At 41.5% G+C, this 19,825-nt stretch overlaps 2 protein-coding genes across 2 annotated transcripts in view; both read right to left on the bottom strand.

Annotated features, from left to right (window-relative positions):
• The window catches only part of mapk8ip1a (mitogen-activated protein kinase 8 interacting protein 1a), a 49,667-nt gene extending 42,647 nt beyond the window's left edge, over nt 1-7,020 (bottom strand). Inside the window, exon 1 of the mRNA XM_049574953.1 lies at nt 6,582-7,020. Within this exon, the coding sequence (XP_049430910.1) occupies nt 6,582-6,653 (72 nt within the window). The 5' untranslated portion in view covers nt 6,654-7,020. The remainder of the gene's footprint in view (nt 1-6,581) is intronic.
• A 5,561-nt stretch (nt 7,021-12,581) lies between these two features.
• Nucleotides 12,582-19,825, bottom strand: part of LOC125887236 (cryptochrome-2-like) — a 35,547-nt gene continuing 28,303 nt past the window's right edge. The window contains exons 9-13 of the mRNA XM_049573908.1: nt 19,546-19,697; nt 19,216-19,418; nt 18,032-18,097; nt 17,370-17,950; nt 12,582-16,204 (exon numbers count right to left, since the gene is read on the bottom strand). Of these exons, the coding sequence (XP_049429865.1) occupies nt 17,376-17,950; nt 18,032-18,097; nt 19,216-19,418; nt 19,546-19,697 (996 nt within the window). The 3' untranslated portion in view covers nt 12,582-16,204; nt 17,370-17,375. The remainder of the gene's footprint in view (nt 16,205-17,369; nt 17,951-18,031; nt 18,098-19,215; nt 19,419-19,545; nt 19,698-19,825) is intronic.

Here is a 19,825-nt window from a genome sequence, read left to right on the forward strand (position 1 = left end):
AAGGCTCGTGGGGAACATGCCAGCCAGGATTAGAGCTCTACTACGTGCCAGTGGCAGGACTACTAAATATTAATTTGATGATGTGATGGTTTATTTATTTTTTGTTCAGTTTTGAACACATTCTCTGTTATTTGTTGACTTTGATACCGACAATGTTGAGAACTGACATATTGTCAAGAATTTAGTTTTACAAAACAATATAATTTGTATTTGTTTGTATCTGTCTAATGCAGCCACACCTTTTGAAATATAAAAAAGATTTTTTCACAAATATTTCATAATAATATTTGAGATTGTGTAAAATTTTAAGGGTGTCTTTTTTCTTTTTTCATATATATATATATATATATATATATATATATATATACACACATATATATATATATATATATAATATGTATGTATGTATGTACAGTACAGGCCAAAAGTTTGGACACACCTTCTCATTCAATGCGTTTTCTTTATTTTCATGACTATTTACATTGTAGATTCTCACTGAAGGCATCAAAACTATGAATGAACACATGTGGAGTTATGTACTTAAGAAAAAAAGGTGAAATAACTGAAAACATGTTTTATATTCTAGTTTCTTCAAAATAGCCACCCTTTGCTCTGATTACTGCTTTGCACACTCTTGGCATTCTCTCCATGAGCTTCAAGAGGTAGTCACCTGAAATGGTTTTCCAACAGTCTTGAAGGAGTTCCCAGAGGTGTTTAGCACTTGTTGGCCCTTTGCCTTCACTCTGCGGTCCAGCTCACCCCAAACCATCTCGATTGGGTTCAGGTCCGGTGACTGTGGAGGCCAGGTCATCTGCCGCAGCACTCCATCACTCTCCTTCTTGGTCAAATAGCCCTTACACAGCCTGGAGGTGTGTTTGGGGTCATTGTCCTGTTGAAAAATAAATGATCGTCCAACTAAACGCAAACCGGATGGGATGGCATGTCGCTGCAGGATGCTGTGGTAGCCATGCTGGTTCAGTGTGCCTTCACTTTTGAATAAATCCCCAACAGTGTCACCAGCAAAACACCCCCACACCATCACACCTCCTCCTCCATGCTTCACAGTGGGAACCAGGCATGTGGAATCCATCCGTTCACCTTTTCTGTGTCTCACAAAGACACGGCGGTTGGAACCAAAGATCTCAAATTTGGACTCATCAGACCAAAGCACAGATTTCCACTGGTCTAATGTCCATTCCTTGTGTTTCTTGGCCCAAACAAATCTCTTCTGCTTGTTGCCTCTCCTTAGCAGTGGTTTCCTAGCAGCTATTTGACCATGAAGGCCTGATTCGCAGTCTCCTCTTAACAGTTGTTCTAGAGATGGGTCTGCTGCTAGAACTCTGTGTGGCATTCATCTGGTCTCTGATCTGAGCTGCTGTTAACTTGCGATTTCTGAGGCTGGTGACTGGATGAACTTATCCTCAGAAGCAGAGGTGACTCTTGGTCTTCCTTTCCTGGTCGGTCCTCATGTGTGCCAGTTTCATGTAGCGCTTGATGGTTTTTTGCGACTCCACTTGGGGACACATTTAAAGTTTTTGCAATTTTCCGGACTGACTGACCTTCATTTCTTAAAGTAATGATGGCCACTCGTTTTCTTTAGTTAGCTGATTGGTTCTTGCCATAATATGAATTTTAACAGTTGTCCAATAGGGCTGTCGGCTGTGTATTAACCTGACTTCTGCACAACACAACTGATGGTCCCAACCCCATTGATAAAGCAAGAAATTCCACTAATTAACCCTGATAAGGCACACCTGTGAAGTGGAAACCATTTCAGGTGACTACCTCTTGAAGCTCATGGAGAGAATGCCAAGAGTGTGCAAAGCAGTAATCAGAGCAAAGGGTGGCTATTTTGAAGAAACTAGAATATAAAACATGTTTTCAGTTATTTCACCTTTTTTTGTTAAGTACATAACTCCACATGTGTTCATTCATAGTTTTGATGCCTTCAGTGAGAATCTACAATGTAAATAGTCATGAAAATAAAGAAAACGCATTGAATGAGAAGGTGTGTCCAAACTTTTGACCTGTACTGTATATACATACTGTATGAGTGGATAGTGTACAGCAAGATTGTCTATTTTGGCAGAAAGCAAATGAAATATGCTGCTGACATTTTTGCAACTTGCCAGGTATGCTACATTAATAGCAACATCTCCTCATTATATAAAGCAATATATAAAATGTACTTTGCTTGGTTATTACGTTTCCCTCCAATGAATTCGCTGTTTAAAATGAGCTGTAATCCATATAAATGTAATTTTGAGGAGACAAAGCTGAGTTCTGATACAGATATATATTTACCAGAAAAGGAGGGGCCAAACAACACAGATGTTTTACAGCGAAGGATTACTATAGAACAGAGCATGTGTGAGTTACACTGACATATTACATACTTGAACACAGCTGCAGGCCTGCCATGTGTCTGGCTCATGCTTAGGACAAAATGATCTCCAAATACCCGTATGTATTTTTGACAAATAATTCCAGCGGATTATATCAAGGTTAGAGGGTTTATTGCTCTCCCTTGACCCAGGGCCGGGGACATCTTACTAGGTGTTCCACCAGTATCAGCAGTCTTGCACAGCTGTATGTTTTTGAATGCTAACAAATGAATCATTGTTTAAGTTTGTTAAAATCACCCAAGGTTCAACTTGTTAAAGTGAGTGTTTTTGGAGATTATAGGCAGCACTCCTGATAAATGTGATGATATGATATTAGTTAGTGAAAGACTCATGAGTTTGAAATCAATCTCAAACCACTAAGAATTAACAAAACAAGCTAATGAAATGTTAGCCTGGCTGCTAACAGATATGTGTTAGCTGTCTAGCTAACTTTCCTAAAATCCTGTAATTTGTGTTATTCCCCTGAACAAACACAAGTCAGTTTCTTTAAGTGTAATTAAAATGATATAATCCAGCCTTAGAGCTCCAGTAAGCCCTTAGTGAAGTGCTGGTCATACAGTAGCATGATGCTACTCTATTTTACTTGCATAGTTTGTGAATCAGTATTTGATTATGTCACATTGAATAGTAATTTTGACAAGGATAGATGAGTATGAAAGACTGGAAGAGAGAAGGGTCAACATTTCTGCCCTCTAGGATTAGGTTTCCATAGCCAGTTTCCATTTTAGATCTGGTTCCTTGCATTCCCCAGTCTCAGCTAGCTCTCATCACTGTTGCTTTGACTAATGGAAACAACAAACATGAATAGGGGCAGATTATATCAGCCATAGCTAATGATCATCATTTCTGTAAGAGCTAAAATGATACTTTGTTACTTAATAGCTGGAGAAATATAAATGATGAGAGTCAGTAAGCTACACCTATTATTTCAGTCTGTCATATACTGTTCCTTTAATTACAAATTATAATATATTCTGATGTTCACCTCACTTTCACAACAGAGTGTGAACACAATATCATACTTGCAAACCTTGAAACCTCAAATATACAGAGGATTTTGAAACCAAAGCAGGTGGTCTGACTTTATGACTTTCAGAGACTTTGTTTACTGCATTCTGGTGACATTTTAAGAATGATAGTGACAAAACAAAATTGTCTTGCAGCAGCATTTTTATATTGAATACTTTTAATTAGGTTTAGTTTTAACTCCAGCACAATATCAGGAGGAGGGAGGAAGGCCAGACTGTAGGCTTCTTTCGCACCAGGAACCCACAGCCCGCTGGCCCCCCCCCCCCCCGGCCCATACACCCCGAGGTCATGTAAGCATAAGTGAGGCAGAATGGGAGGCTCCTGGTCTTTAGAGACAGATGGGTACGCCGCTGTAGTGGAGGAGGGCAAGCCAGGTCCCCAATCCCCAATGCAACCCTCACAGCCCAGCTAGAGCCATCAGTCATTGGTCAATACAGAGACAAGGTGTCCATTGGCAACCACGCCCAGCTCATGCAGGCCTGATCGGCGCTCTCTGGCCCTAAAGTGTCGGAGAAGGTGGAGGGAAGTGCCAATGGAAATGGAAAACAGACTTTTATACCACTTTCCCACCAACATTTGGGCATGTATGTTGGTTTTTTTAAACACAGGAAAACCCACTAAAAATAGGCTATACACCAGGGGTGATTGCTCTGAGACAACAAGGGAGGCTGAACTTCCCCCAAAAATTCATAGAAGAAATGGTCAAATATGCACTATTGAATTTACATTAAAATAAAAATTTATATTGCATTAAACGTGCGCTAGGATGCGTTTAACATCATGACTATGATGCTCAAACGTCAACTATTTATCACCAGTTTTCAAACGCGACCTCCCTGTCATACATTCTCATGTCAGTACGGTGGACGCGGAGCCGCCAAGCATTCCTATGAGACAGCGCTGCAAAGCGAGGCAGTCATTGGATAAATGCGATAAAATCGTCACTTTCAGGGAGGCTCAGCTTCCCTGGGACCTAATGGAGCGGTAGGTGGGAGAGGACGCTCGGTGTCTGCATGATGATTGGAGGAATTGTCTAAAAGGCAGAACCCCTTTGTGATTGACAGCGCTTTGGAAATACACACCGGCGAGTGGAGTCTTCTGACAGAGTGCTGTCCGGAGTTCCTTACTTCCTTAAACGATGTAGCTCATCTTCACCATTAAACCCATCTGAAAATCTTTGAGGTGTGTTTTGCTGTGGTTCTATGGCATGAGTGTGGTTGAAAAACGGCTTCAATTAAATGTTCCTTTTATAAGTTACTGCCTCGCTACAATATGACAAATCTTATGATGTAAGCTTAAAGTGAGCTTCCCCTGTTTGAAAGACCAGTGGTCGCCACTGCTATACACTCCTTCTCCCATTGCCAGTAGACCAGAGCCATGAACACGGCTTTGCAGCAGCCAAGCATGCCTTTCTGTTATTTTACTGGAGTGTCACGTTGGATGTCATGCGCAGGCTGGAAAACAGGTTAGTAAACAGCAGGAAGCGGCATGAAGGTCAGTGAAAATTTTAAAATGGCTAGTTTCTTTTTAAAATCTGTAATTATTTAGTCTCTCTTTCAAACTCAGTGCAGACTAATTTGAAATAAAATAGAGAAGAGTTGGGATCCCGGAAGAAAACCGGGAAAGGGCAATGAAAAGCGGAAGTCTCCTGGGAAAATCGGAAGGGTTGGCAAGTGTGTTACAGGATTTTTCTAAGCAATACAGATGTTATTTTTTTGCAACTTCACTTACTTGCAAGTGTTGAAAGCTAAACATAGCAAGACTTGATAAAGAATTTCATACTGGACTAGAAACCCAACACTAGCCTACCATCTTGTTTGTTAAATAAAACCTGACCAAATCTAACCACCATTATGATATTTTTTATTGTATTACTATTCAGGCCAAAAAAGGCTCAGTGTGTAGGACTTAGATGAACATATAGGCAGAAATGGAATATAAGTATGTTTCCTTTAGTGAATAATCACTTGAAAATGAGAACTGCTGTGTATTGTTACCTTAGAATGAGCTGCTTACATCTACATAGGGAGCAGGTCCTTGTCTACAGAGTCGGCCATGTTACAAATTGCTTGTCATATTTTTTACAGTAGCCCAGAGTAGACAAACCAAACACTGGCTCTAGATAGGGCCATTTGCATTTTCACATTAGCAGTCCTCATCACTACATTTCACTGAATACCCCTAAATTTTACACCCTGCTGCTTTTATAAAGAAAAGCAGTCACGACAACAGTGATTTTTATTGATGTTCAGATGGATTTAAGGAACCTCCTCTGGATGTTGATGCTGAAGGGAAACCCAGGTTAGGGTAAAATCACTCTCTTCTGATCTGACACAGTAAACAGGATGCACCTCATTTAAAGGGATATACAGGGATACTACTGCTGAGTGAGTGCTACTCACTACTGCTGGCTTCCTCTAGAGACCACTCATTACTGAACACTGCCTGAGGAGCCAAGGCCAGCTACTTCAACATCAACTGGGCTTGTTTTTATAGAAAGAATCCTCTCACGACTTTGTAATGTGCCCTTCTTACTGTACTAGAAGATACTGCTAATGTACAGTTGACCCATCTGAAATATACTTGTATAGATTTCACAAGATGGCAGAACAGCTTGGAGGCTCATGTTCCAACAGCACAATCGGGGTCAGTCCCCACCACAGCCAGTATGCCCTGTCAAAGTGTCCTTGGGCAAGTCACTGAACCTCCACCTGCTCACTGACTTTGGGTCTACTGGAAAAACAAGTCAGCCACATGAAATATTGACTTAGGAATATTGATGTTCTAAAAATAGTATAGATATTGCCACCAATACACAAAACAGGAGGCTATTTAGTGAAGCACAGCAAGATACAGCTACAGCTGAACCATTTTCAGAGCTGACCCACTGCCAGCACACACACACACAGACACGCACACAAACAAAACGGCATACACAGATACACAACTAATGCTGTCTCATTCTGAAAACAGCATCCTCCCAGGAAATAAACACACACACAGACACACACACAGTAACCCATTTATTCAGCTTGATGCTGCTGCTGCCTCATTCAAGATAACCCATGTTCATACACACCCTTATACACACTGTAACCAATCTGCCCTGCTCATTTTAAAAACAGGGGATCCTCCCAGCCTCCCTACCTGGGTGCCGGCTTGTGGCAGCTGTGGGAACAGAGCCAGGGTGGTTGGTCTCTTTGGTCGATATTTATCCATGACAGCACAGGTTGATCCCCCTCTTGACAGGCGACAGCTTCCTCCCTCCCTCCTCCTCTTCCTCCTCCTCCTCTTCTCCCCTTTTTATTAAGCCAGCGTAGGTGCTCCTCAGCTCGGACAAGGCCTCCCCCACCCTCCTCTACCTCCCTCTCTTCCCCTTCTTCCTCTTCGGTCTCGTCAGCATCGATCAGATCTGAGCACAGCCTCTGAACACACCCCTTCCAGTCCCTCCTTGCGTGATCATTGGCTGGCCGCAGAGTCACATCATCATCATCACCATCATCTTCCTGGCAGGAGCAGAGTGGGGCAGAGAGGAGAGGAGAGGTAGAGAGACAGAGAGGGAAGGGAAGAGAGAGGGAGAGAGGTCGGATGGTGTTGAATAGTGATGGGATTGACAGAGGGAAGAAAGCAGGGTGGAGAGAGAAAGAGAAGCAGAGAGGAAGAGAGAGGGGGAGGAGGAAGTCAGAGCCAACCAATCAGAGCAGTGCATGACATCATCAGTTTATCAGCCTGTGGTGTTTTCTGTGAGTTAAGGCTAATAAACACTGAGAGTGTGTCTGTGTTGTGTGTGTGTGTGTGTGTGTGTGTGTGTGTGTGTGTGTGTGTGTGTGTGTGTGTGTGTGTTTGTGTAACCCAGTCAAATAAGATTACACAGTAACAGTGATCCCATGGAGAGACAAAGGCAACAGACCCGCCAACCAGTCAACCAAACAGTCATTCAATCAATCAATCAGCCAGCAACGCAGCCAGCAAGCCAGTCATTTAGTCATGTAGCCACCAACTAACCAGTTATTCAGCCAGCAAACCAACAAGACACTCAGGCAGTCTGCCAATCAATCTTTTAGGGTACCAGTCAGTCAACAAACCAGCCAGCAGAACTAGTCTGTCAGCTGTATTAGCTAACACTCCAGTCAGTCAGAGAGGTCGTCTACCAGTAACTTAACCAACGAGTCAGTCAGCCAATAAAACAGTCACATCTTTCAGTAAACTAACCAACCAGTAGCTATCAAACAGTCAGCAATACAGAAGCTAAAGAATGATTTTGTTGTTCAGCCAGTCCTCCAGCCAGCAAACTAATCAGTCAGAAGATTACCCAGCAGAACCAGTCAGTCCACCAGCCAGCCAATGAAACAATTATTCAGCCAGGCAGCAGCTAACAGACATGCCAGTCACAATCAATCAGTACACCCCATGAGTGAGTCAGTAAGCCAGCAAACTATTTAATCAAAAGGTCAACCAGGAAACCAGTCAGTCATTCTGTCCGTCAACTGGCAACCCCCATCAGTCAGTCAGTCTACCAGCCATTTAGCGCACCAGTCAGTCAGTCAACCAATTAGACTGTCTAATTATTCACCCAGTGAACCAACAAACCAGTCAATCATTGCTTAAAGGGGACTTCTTATGCTCATTTTCAGGTTCATTCTTGTATTTTGGGTTTCTACTAGAACACCTGTGCATGTTTTAATGGTCAAAAACACAAGCAGTGCTTGGTGCTGCTGGAACACCTGTTTTTACCCTCTGTCCGAGAAGGCTCTATCTTAGCAAATGTCTCTGCAAAGCCCTGTAAACATGAAAACAGATATTTTTGAAAATAGATACTTTCCTCCACATTCTAGCCATTCATCCACACCCAAACACTTTCAGTTTTAAGTCACTAAAATAGAGGTTTTTGAAAACACCTTCCAGGATGTGGAAAACGGAGCATATGAAATATGATGAAATCATCTCCTCAGTTCACACACGCACATTGTTTATTTGTGTAATGAGCATGAGCCAGAAACAAAAAATGGCAGACTACCACTTTGCTAATGTTTTGTTAGAGGTGCTTGGTCTAATAACTACTTTACACTTAAACTTAGTACTGCTTCAAGACTTCAAGGACAAACAGAGCTGTCTATGTTGTTTGGTTAACCTCAGTGTCTGTGGTTAGAAGTCCCACGGAAACGACAGTTTTGGATCGGGCCCAGTTTTATCAGCAGATGTTTGGACAATTTTGAGAGTGGGATTGTTGTCATTGAGGATTAGAAGGAAAGCTTTCACATTACATATGTACATTTGAGTCAGTTCCTTTCTCCTTAGTAATAGAGAGGGAATCAAAAGTGAAGAGAACTCCAGTAAGTGTTTTGAAAAATGTAACGTTAGCCTGAACACTTTACTGTCTTTGTGACAAGGAGAGACTGTGTTAGTGTACTTGCAGCCAGGGAATGACTGTGTGTATTTCTCCCATTAAAAAACACCAATAAGCTTCTAAACACAACCTGACATGTTCAGCAGGAATATAAACCGAAATCAGGGACAACCAGGGACACTGGCAATCAAGTTTAAGTTTTGCCTGACGTTAGCGTGTTGCTTTATGTAGCAGCGCAGGCTATAGAATATAAAGACTCACAGTATTGTGCCTGGAACTGGCCCCCATGAAGAGTGCCTGGCTTTGAAGCTGGTTTTCATAATGGCCAACAGTGGGAAAATCTGTTACGCTATGCCATGAAGACCAAAAAGACTTTTCCTAGATACTTAGATGGTGAAAAAAAACTTCTGTTAATCAATGGAAAAAAAAATTGAGCTCCACAACCCGAACCGACGATATGAAGCCTGGGGTGGTTTTTGCTCACTGGTTTTACTCTACGACATCCCACCTTGTATCATCTTAGATGAAACCTGGCATCTCTTAAGGCCTAGACACATCAAACCGACATCAGAGAACTAGCGGCAACGAAGACAGAGTGTTGCATCACATCACGTTGCCTGTGTCTTGGCCAAGAAGTTGCACTTGAATACATCGCTGACTACAGCCAATGGCCAACTAGCATATTCTTCACCTATGTGGGAAAAAATAACTCTCCATACCAGCAGTCTGTATTTATCATTCAAAAAGGGAAACCAAAAGACAGACAGGATGGATTCAAGATGCTAGTTAGCCACTTAGCGCATTAGCAACATGTTGAATGAATAAAGCATATTTACTGTGTTGCAGCGAACAGTAATACAAACAATTGTGAACCGTTTCTGCTACAGACCTAGAAAAAAACTTTTCCTAATATTACAAGTTTGTTTCAGTCCCACTTGACTGATGCAGTTTACCTTTCTCACATCCGTTTCTCTTCTCATAAACTAAGCTGAACTGCCAGTCAGAGTGTTTTTATTCATCAATAGGCTCCTCCATCTCCAATGCAGATTCACCATGTAGAAGGCCAACAGTGCAGGACACACTGCCAAATCTAGGGTGATGAACACTCAGCTCCTTATCCGCACTGCTTTCAGGCAGCCTTAGCGGGGCCCTACACCATTGCGAGCATACTTGTGTGGTGGTGTGTCTGTGTCACTCTGCAGTTATACCTCCAAAACACTAGTTGACAGCGGGGTTTCTGTGAAATGCTGAAAAGTTTAGTTGATTCAAAACACACATTAAACATGGCTTAATGGAGTGTGCCAGGACTGATGTCAAAACCCGGAAGTTTAGCATCATGCTGGTTCCCGGAAGAGAAAGTGAATGTGATTTTTGCATTGCGTTTTGGATTATGTCAGAAAATAAGCTCTGTGGCTAACACAAGTTTATGATACTTAAAGGTTTTGTTCAGCGAGATAATCTTCACATATGAACACCTTTCATACCGCATTTGAAGCTTAAATGTGATTGCCAGAAGTAAAAAGCTAACGTTAGGCTTTAACGGACTACATGACTACTCCATTGTCACATGACTCTTGACGTCACCGCCACTAAGCTTTCAACTGATTGCGGCTGCTTTATTTTAAAAACATTGTATAATGGGGAAATCGGACTGTTTAAGCTAAATAAGAAGCTGTAATAGTGGACTGCCAGCACTCTCGCCTGTTCAGGGGTGATGACATTTAATGTCCCCGACAGGGTTTGTAGTCGTATTGAGCAACCTGTTAGCAACTGCCTTTTTTACGACACGTAAAAGCTTCAAAATTCACAGGTAGGGTATTTACTGACGTGTTTTATGTCGTAGAACAAAACCTGAAACTCGCTTAAGCTTTTGCTTCCGGTTCTCTCGTCTAAAAGTCAATACGTTTTTTTGAATGGGATTTTGGTAAAATGCCTCAAATAAGGTCTGTGGTTAACAAAAGCTTAAGCGAGTTTCAGGTTTTGTTCTCAAAAATCACATTCACTTTCTCTTCTGGGAACCAGCGTGATGCTAAACTTCCGGGTTTTGACGTCAGCCCTGGCACACTCTATAGAGACAATTTCAAACACGAGTACACATAATGGCTTCACTGTAACTCGCAGCATTCACAGACAAAACACTTGTCTTTTGCTGGACACATTTTCCCCACAAATAGAATATGCTAATATTCTTAGCACAAGCCTATGGCATTCTACATTGTATAAATTAGCCTAGCAGCTAGCAAACTTGTCCTCTTCTCATATGAAGCCAGGGACAACAGCAACATTTAACAAAGGCAACATTACAAAATTTGGCTCCATCACAACTCACTAGGTTCACCAACAAAACAACTGTCTTATACTAAATATATTTTCCAAACAAATGTAACATGCTAACATTATTAGCACAAACCTATGGCATTTTACATTCTATAAATTAGCCTAGCAATGAGTGGAGATTTCCTCTGCTCATATGAAGCCAGGATAAATCCCAAAGTATAAATCCCCGAAGGATAAATCACACACAAGACTTAAAATGCTATTTTAGTGGAGGCTTTATTGTCTTCACAATTCATTGTTTCTTATCTGTGAAGTAAATAAAAGCTTTGTTTCCACTGAGTGAAATGGTTTCAGCTTAAAATAAACAAGAGGTCCGCATAGCTGCGATGTGTTGTTATATTTCTGGGGAGGTGCATGTAAGGCGTAGGTTCTACGTCGACGCAGAGCTTGTGCCGTAGGTACGGCGTCGATTCAATACAGAAGTATAAATTCCACCTTAGGATGCAAAAGCAGAATGGGATAAATTGCATGTCATTATATTAATGAAAAACACACTGAACATGTCAACGCACAGTATGACATGACCCAGGTGTGCCAATCACAGGGATCCTTCTATGATGTAGTCTGACGTGACCACAGACTGTATAAATAAGGTAGTGACAACAAAACACAACAACATTCGGGGGATATTTTTTCTGATGGCGCACTGGCGGAAGTGGTGTGGTGTGGATCAGTGTGGATAGTGGTAACGCTTAATGTGACACTGTAAATAAAATTATATTATCTGAAATTCTGTTGGTAACACATTATATTACTTTGTTACTGCTTAAAGGAAATTGTAACGCGTTACTTTGACGTAACTACAACACTGGAAGTGAAACTAATCCCTGTGATGCAGTTTCTCACTAAGTTCACATCTGTTATTAGTTTGTCATTTGTAGAAGCATTTCTTTTCTTTTCATTTACGGTGGTTCACTATAAGTTTTGCTTATTGTTTATGGCTATTTTAAGTTAGAAATGGTTGGTAATCCACACTGAACAAATAACTATCAATAACATAAAGTTTATTATTTCCTAAAAGCAAAGCTTTAATGTTTAAATGTAATTCTTTCCAAATGTGGCCCCCTTCTTCAGTGTGTGCCCCTGTCTCTAATTTTTTGGTTTGGTAATTTACACCCTGGATAGCTCTAATCATAAGTAGATACAGATAGGTACCCATAAGGTACTTCCTAAATATCATGAACAATATCTCTCAATAAAAAAAGTTGGAGTCAGAAATCTATGATTTAAGCATTTTTTCTCTTCTTGAAAGTGATGTAGCTTTTGATTTAGGAATAGCTCTGCTAGGTTAAATAATTTGCAATAAAACCAAGTAGGAGATGTTCAAATCAAAGTTACATTTTGGGAAAATGAGTGGAGACTGCAGATGATTTTCCCACATACATGAATTCATTTTAATATATGAATGTGTTATTAGGGAACTTTAAATGCAGCATAAACAGAAAACACACCATCAACTCCCATTTCAATCACAATTCCTTCAGCAATTTTAATGAAAATAAACTCTTTTTGTACAATACAAAACAAATAAATATCCACAGAGCCCACAGCTGTCAGACAGATCCCCGGGTCTGCAGGGCATCATACTGTTGTTAGTTGGAATGTACAGCAAAACACGAGCATCTGATCAGAGCTCGTGCTGTGTTCAGAAAAAGTGGGAACTGTGAGCTTTTCCAACCAGTGCTTCAGCTAGTTTAACCCTTAGGGACTGAACTGGGGAATCCACTGGCTGATTTGTATTTTTACCTTGTAGTGTCCAAACTTCACAGTTCCCACTTGTCTTTTACACCAACAGCACACACTCGCAAAGGCTGTGAAGTTTGTCTCTTAACAATCTATGATCCCTCTTTGGGAAAACTTCGACCCATCCAGGCAACACTGAGGGGGTTTCACAAAGTCACACTGCTACTATGGCTTGCTTATTCTGCAAAGAGGGGTAAAGTTTTAATTGAAAGAATGAGGTTGAAACAAAGTGGCAAGGATAAAATAAACACACCGATTGTCACTTTTTAAAACCTTCTGATCCAGTCAGTACATCCCCGAAGAAAATTTGTGTGTGGTTCCTCTAGAAATAACCTGACCTGGCTGCTTTGATTACATATTTTGCACCTAGATGAGAACACCTTTTTTTTAATCTTCTTGTGCAAAGTACAAATTTAGTCTACTACCAGTTTTCTGATACAGTAGTAACACTATTTGGATAGTCCACCAACAGATTTATTTTAGTTATAGAGTATATGTGACAATTCACTACATACTTTAAAAATAATTCAGTTGTACTTGAACTATTCACTTCTGGGTTTTGGGGGTATCTAAAAAAGACAAAATACAACCATTCAAAGTTGAATTTGTCACCCCTACAACAAATTAAACCACAACTCCCTTCCCAGTGCTTAAAAAATTATCTGAAGTGCCTCCCCATTTGCACCCCCCCCCCCCCCAAACCCCACACAAATAATGAACAGTCCCTACATTGTTAAAATGTCACAAATACTCTATAGACTATCTGTTGGTGGACGATCCAAATAAAGTTTAACCCAGAATTTGATAATGTTGTAAGGAAAAAATGAGGTGAAATTCAGATAATTTTATGTTTGTTTAAAATATATAGTGCTATGAAGTGTGAATATGTAACACATTTGAAATGACTTTTTGGGATTCAGAGGTTAAACTGGCAGTGCAGTACATATTATTGCTTAAAAGATTGAATTGACAAAATGATTGATGGATCATTGACCCATCGTTTTGGTAATTTATCAAAGATAAATCCCCCCCCCCCCCCCCCCCAAAGAAAACTGGCAGTCTAAGAGTTGTAACCATAACCCTGGTAGATTAACAACAAACTAATAAATGTCAGCAGTTCACTGACCATGTGCAGAAATTGCTGCATCTACTGTCCTCTGGTGGATTTTCTTGGTAAGAGACATCCACGTAGGACAAAAGGTACACAGGCCTTTGTGAAACCCCCTTCAACATACCATTATTAAAGCAGACAGGTTATGGTTTTACATATTTTATATACAAACTCTGATAAATATACGGGGAGAACAACACGCCAGTTTTGTTTCTCTACATTCATTCCACACAAGCAGCATTTTTTAATTGCCAGAGGGAAAGCTGTTTATACAGAAGGTCCCAACTGGACCTTTTAATTGACATTGTTTGAATTAGCTAATTTATGATTTAGGAACTATAAAAATGTTCCCTTTCACTGACTGACATCGTCACTGCTGCTAGCAAAAATATGAGATATTTTCCAAAACATTCACATTGGAAATTTACATATTAACATGTAGAGTTTCAATCATGTTCTTTAGTGTTTCTGTCAGTTTTAAAGGGATGGCTCAGTTTTTTTGAAGTGAGTTTGTATGGAGTACTTATCCATTATCAGTGTATCACAGACAGTAGATGTCAGTCAGCACACCCCGTTTGGTGAACCAGACTGGAGTCGGACACAGAAGCTAAGCAATGTACTCTGCTGTGGATGGGGGTCAGTGTTTAAGTGTACACTATATTTAGAGTATTTTCACTGCTTTACCTTTCTGTCAGACAGCCTATTCTTATGGAGAAGCTGTTAACAGCTTCAATTCCCCATATATGCTCTCATCAAAGCCACCAGACTCCATTGACAAAACAGTAATTTTACCTTGCTGAACACAGGAGCTGCTGGTCTACCACTGTCTATCAGTAAGTTAGTCTGTGTTATTGTGTGACTTAGTGTGAATCCATACCAACTCTTTTAAACGCCCAAGTCACACAATTTTTTCCTCAACGGAGTCTGGCTGTGAGGAGAGCAATATAACGGCTTCTATTTCCCATTTAAAATCACTGTCTGACATTAAAGTAAAGCAGTCATATAGTGCACACTTAAGTGATACTGATTTTTTTTTGTGTGTGTGTGGATAAAATAAGAATTGTTGTTGACCCCTCCACAGCAGTACATTGTTTAGCCTCCTTTTCCAAACTGACGGCATGCTGACTGACACATACTGCATGCAATATACTGCCTCATACAACCCCACTTCAACAAACCCCAACTATCCCTTTACGGTTATAAAATCAGGAGAAGATCCCAAACACAACCGTCGGGGCCACATGAACAGAAAAACCTTCCATTTAACAAAACAAAATGTCAGACATCAACAGAAGCATTCTCCACTACTGTTTTCCCACCTGAATATAAAGAGTGCTCCTGAAGAAGGCCCAAAATGTCCACAGCTGTACACTGAAAGGAGCTACGACATAAAGTGAAGTTTAATACATTTTACTTAAGGTTAGTAAATCTGTCTGAAGCTCTAGAAGTGTTCCTGCACGCCTCTCAATGAGAAGAGAAGTCCATTTTTGGCCTGCAGGACCCAGAATACACTGGTTTGGACCTTCACTCTGGGACTCTGTTGTCTGCCGCTACTTATTGTAACTCTCACCACAGTTATGCAAATGTATCACTGCAAACTTTCAGAATACACTGCTTCATTAACGGAGTATCTTTTCTGTCCTAGAACAACAGAGCGCAGAGAGAGTCTGGTGTAGAGACAGGACGGTGTGTTCAGGCAGGTGACATTCAGGCTCCTGTGCTACCTTGTTTGTTGAGATTCAGAGAAGCAAGAGGACGAGCAGAGAGGTGCCACTGCTGACAGTCACACTATGTTTTATGGCTTCAGTGCGGATATGGTGTGTTGGAGTTGCAGTCCATTATGTTGCTCCTTATATTAGCTGTATGTTTCTCAGAGATGGAACTGTACAAGAGAAAATTACTCATTACTCATCTTAAATTTGTTTTAGAATTATGACCTCCATTGCCTGAAATAGAAATGATTTTTGAACCATTCAAGACTAGTTCTGTTCTAAAATGTTGAACTGTATGTCCATAGATGCTACGCTTATTTAAATGATTGCCTAGACAGTATTTCATTTTTTCTGTCTTGAGTAAATGTGAGTAAAATGCTTTTGTACTGTTTCCACTTGTGTTGTATGCATGCTTATATATATTTATGTTGTCCACATATCCAGAACACAGTTCCTTGTATGTCTTTATCAGTCCAGTTGTCTGGGATGGATGTTTGAAGATTGTTCTTTTGATCTCCACCTGAAAGAGAAACCAGAAAGAAAGGCCTGTAACTGATGAACCCAGAGGCCAGTCACTAACAGAAGTAAACACTGCATGGAATGCTGCAGGCCAGAGTCCTAGGCCGGGTCGGGTACCTGGCAGCAGAGTCCTGCATGGGTCTTTTTTTTTTGAAAACCCGTGCCCGCCCATACCCATGAAGCGCAGTACCAGAACTGACCAGTTACCCCTCATGCAGAGGTAGGTTTTGTGTAGGAATATGGCTATTCAAGTGTTAGGTTAATGTATATTTTCCCAACAGGTTATAAAATTAAATTTAAGACTATTAAGACCAGAGATAACTTCCATTTTCCATTTTCATTCCTTTAAGGGTTATCCTGACTGATAATTATATGAATTCTGTAATACTGTGATACCATGAAACAATGTTATTTTCTGAGACCGTTATCGTACCAAAAAAAAATCTAATACCAATGAAACCCTAGTATGTTTATTATAGGATTTGCCATTTCGGCGTGGGGCGGGGCAGGCTGTGGATCTTGTGCCAAGAGGTCAGGTTGGATTGTGGAACTAATTGGTCATATGTGCAGGAGGAGGAGCGGGTGCGGTATTGCACGTTGCAGTGCCACTTCAGGAGGGGGAGCACCTTAAGCATCCCATGCAGGACTCTGTTGTAGCCACTGTGCCAAAACTATCACAGTGAGCTCTTAGGTGTTTGATAAAGTACATCACCTGGCTTCATTGAGATACTTTATTAGCTGGAAGAGTGGCCAGAAAATTCAAAACAGCAAACTTCCTTTGTGTGTCCAGTCAAAATGGTGCTGGTAGTCATTACACATGTAGTTGGTGAGCTCTCTGGTGACATGCTAGCTCAAGCCACCACAGTGGCCTGCCAAAAAACTGTTTTGGTTTTGGAAAACATGATTTGAGCGCACAGACATGAGCCCGATATCTATCTGCTCATTTCAATCTTAAAAAGAGACCAAATGAGCTTATTTCCAAAATGCACTGCATTTCACTGACTGCTGAGACTATGCTATTTATATTAGCAGGTTTATCTTAACACTGTGGCAACATTGCATATGTAACAATCATGCCCTCGAAAATGTTTCACTCATGACACTGATTCTTTTGTTACATGTTTGTAATAGGTGCTCATTGTTAATAAAGATGATGTATATTGTACCTCGTCTCACTGCTGATGTCCTGCCGTCTCTTCAGGAGTCCCCTCCTCCATTCTCTCCTCATCCTGCTCAAAGTCCTCCTCCATCCTCTCCTCCCCTGCTGCTTCCTCCTTGTCCTCCTCCTCTGCTCTCCTCTCTCCCTCCCTGACTGCTGAAGTGAAGCTCTGTCGCCCTCGCTGTCTGTGGCTGCGCCGCATCTTGCGAGCGACACCTTTCTTCCTATGCCCCACAGAGGACGGCTGAGTCATGGTCATGGCTGGACTGGGGGACGGGGACGAGCTGGGACATGAAGAGGAAGGGGAGGAGGGTTTGGACCTTGACAGAAGGCTCATGGCTGGTACTGAGGGTGGGGAGGGAGGAGCAGCTGTGGACGGAGGATGGCTGGCAGATGTAGATGTTATGGCTGCACAGAGCTGTGTGTGTGAGTCCAAGGAGGCGCAGGGTGTCTGGGATAGGTGACTGTTGGCTACCTCCTCCAGGTCTGGGTGTGGAGCATAGGTGGAGGATGCACACACTGTGGATGAATCAGGAGCTGTGGAGCAACAAGCTGCTTCACACTCAGCAGGACCTTTGGGAGGAGAATCTGGGAAAAACACAAGATAGTATTGAGGACATATTTTGTACCACGGAAACATAATAATCTTGCTTTCGATTTTCCTCCTACCGGGGCCACTGCTGGTCTGAGACGGCTCCGCCTCCTCTTGGATCGTTGGTACCGATGCCAGTAGACCTGACACACACAAACAGAAATAATTGAATAACCGAGACCCAAGTGGATCCTCCAACTAAGGCTACGTTAAAATAGGAAGACTTTATTTGTGCTCATCCATTCACAATTCTCTCCATCCCACTCCCACTGCTTCCTCCAATCAATTATTATGGGTGTTCACTCTTCTAGTTATCCAATCAAACTTCATCTACATTCACTGATGTTTTTCTGTTGTGTCACATCAATTTCGCACAGGCTAATGAGCAGGTACAAGAAGAGCACAATTATTGTTTGGCAGATGGGCTCTGTGATCTCACTGTTGTGTGACAAGATAGCTAGAAGCAGCCAGCGTCCTGGGGACAACAGAAAACAGATCTTCCCCTTCAGGACAACAGGCCGCAGTAAACTCACCACGGTGGCCTTAGAGGATGCACCCTGTTGTGTCCCCGATAATGCTACATTCTGAACAACACCTCTGTGTTAATATCAGCAGGAGGAGAGCTAGTTAGGTTGCACTGAGTTACATTATGACACATTCAAGCTCTTTTCAGTGAAGAGGAGTATTGGGTGAAGGTACATTATAATGTTCTCATGATGTGTTCAATGCAATCTTGTAAAATGTAGTTTTTGGCGAGAAACTTGAATAAATACAGCTGTTTGAAGGAAAAATGTATTGATGTTTTCACAGCAATATAAAATACATATTAGGGAGGGAATTATGATTTATAGTTATAGTATAGTATAAGAAGTAGTGGTACAGAATTAAGTATAGTCGTAGTTTGGGCCCCATGGCATCATGTGACAGACTTGGAAGTTGTAACTCCACTGTTTGGCCACTACAATAATTAGCCTCAAAGCCTGGGACACTTCCTGGGGGCCTGGGTTGACTCTAACATGTCCCCACTGTTAACTATCCAGGTGCTGAACTGCCCTTGCAATTGACTCCCATGTTTTTAGTTCCATCAACATCATGTTATTAACAAATGTTTACATAACAGACTATCGACATTTGTGAACTGACGCCGAATCGTCCACGTCTGCATTGTGATGCCTTAAAGAATTGATTCTTTTTTCCCACCCCTAATACACATACATATATCTATGTATATACACAGTCCAGTCAGGTACAGGTTACTTACTGAGTCCTCTGTAATGTGAGAGCTGCTGGTAAACTTGTTTCATTCTCTCAATGTTTAGCCTGCTGCCCTCTGCGTGGTTGATCATAGGTTTGGGGTAATCCACTCCCACCACACAGTTGGCTGCCTTCTGGACCGACTCCGGGGCGTTCCATGGCTCATAGATGTAGCGGTTTGGGTAGTCCTTTAAGATGGGAATGTAACGCCTGAAGGGAAATTTAAAAGACATCATTTCAATTTCAGTCCTATTTGCTGCTGGCATTTAAAAACATATCCAGTCATAATTATGTGGTATGGATGGAGACACTGTAGGAGTGCCAGTGTTAAGTCTACCTGATGTAGTCTCCTGACGGGTCAGTCCTCCTTCCAAAGCCAACGGGACAGTAGCAGTGGAAGAACTGCTGGAAGAAGGCACTGCAGGACAGCCACATCCAGCTTCCAGCATTTACACTCCAGTCTGCATCCAGAAGCAGCTCCTCAAACACCTGCACCAACACACACATACAGTATTTATATTTATGCTGTCAGTTGGTCCTACAGTGAACTGAGCACAAAAAAGACAGTGATGCTGTCAGACTACACAGTGTAGAAGCAAATATGGTCTCCATGCTTC

The sequence above is a fragment of the Epinephelus fuscoguttatus genome, linkage group LG4 (assembly GCF_011397635.1).
Source record: "Epinephelus fuscoguttatus linkage group LG4, E.fuscoguttatus.final_Chr_v1".
Classification (NCBI taxonomy): Eukaryota; Metazoa; Chordata; class Actinopteri; order Perciformes; family Serranidae; genus Epinephelus; species Epinephelus fuscoguttatus.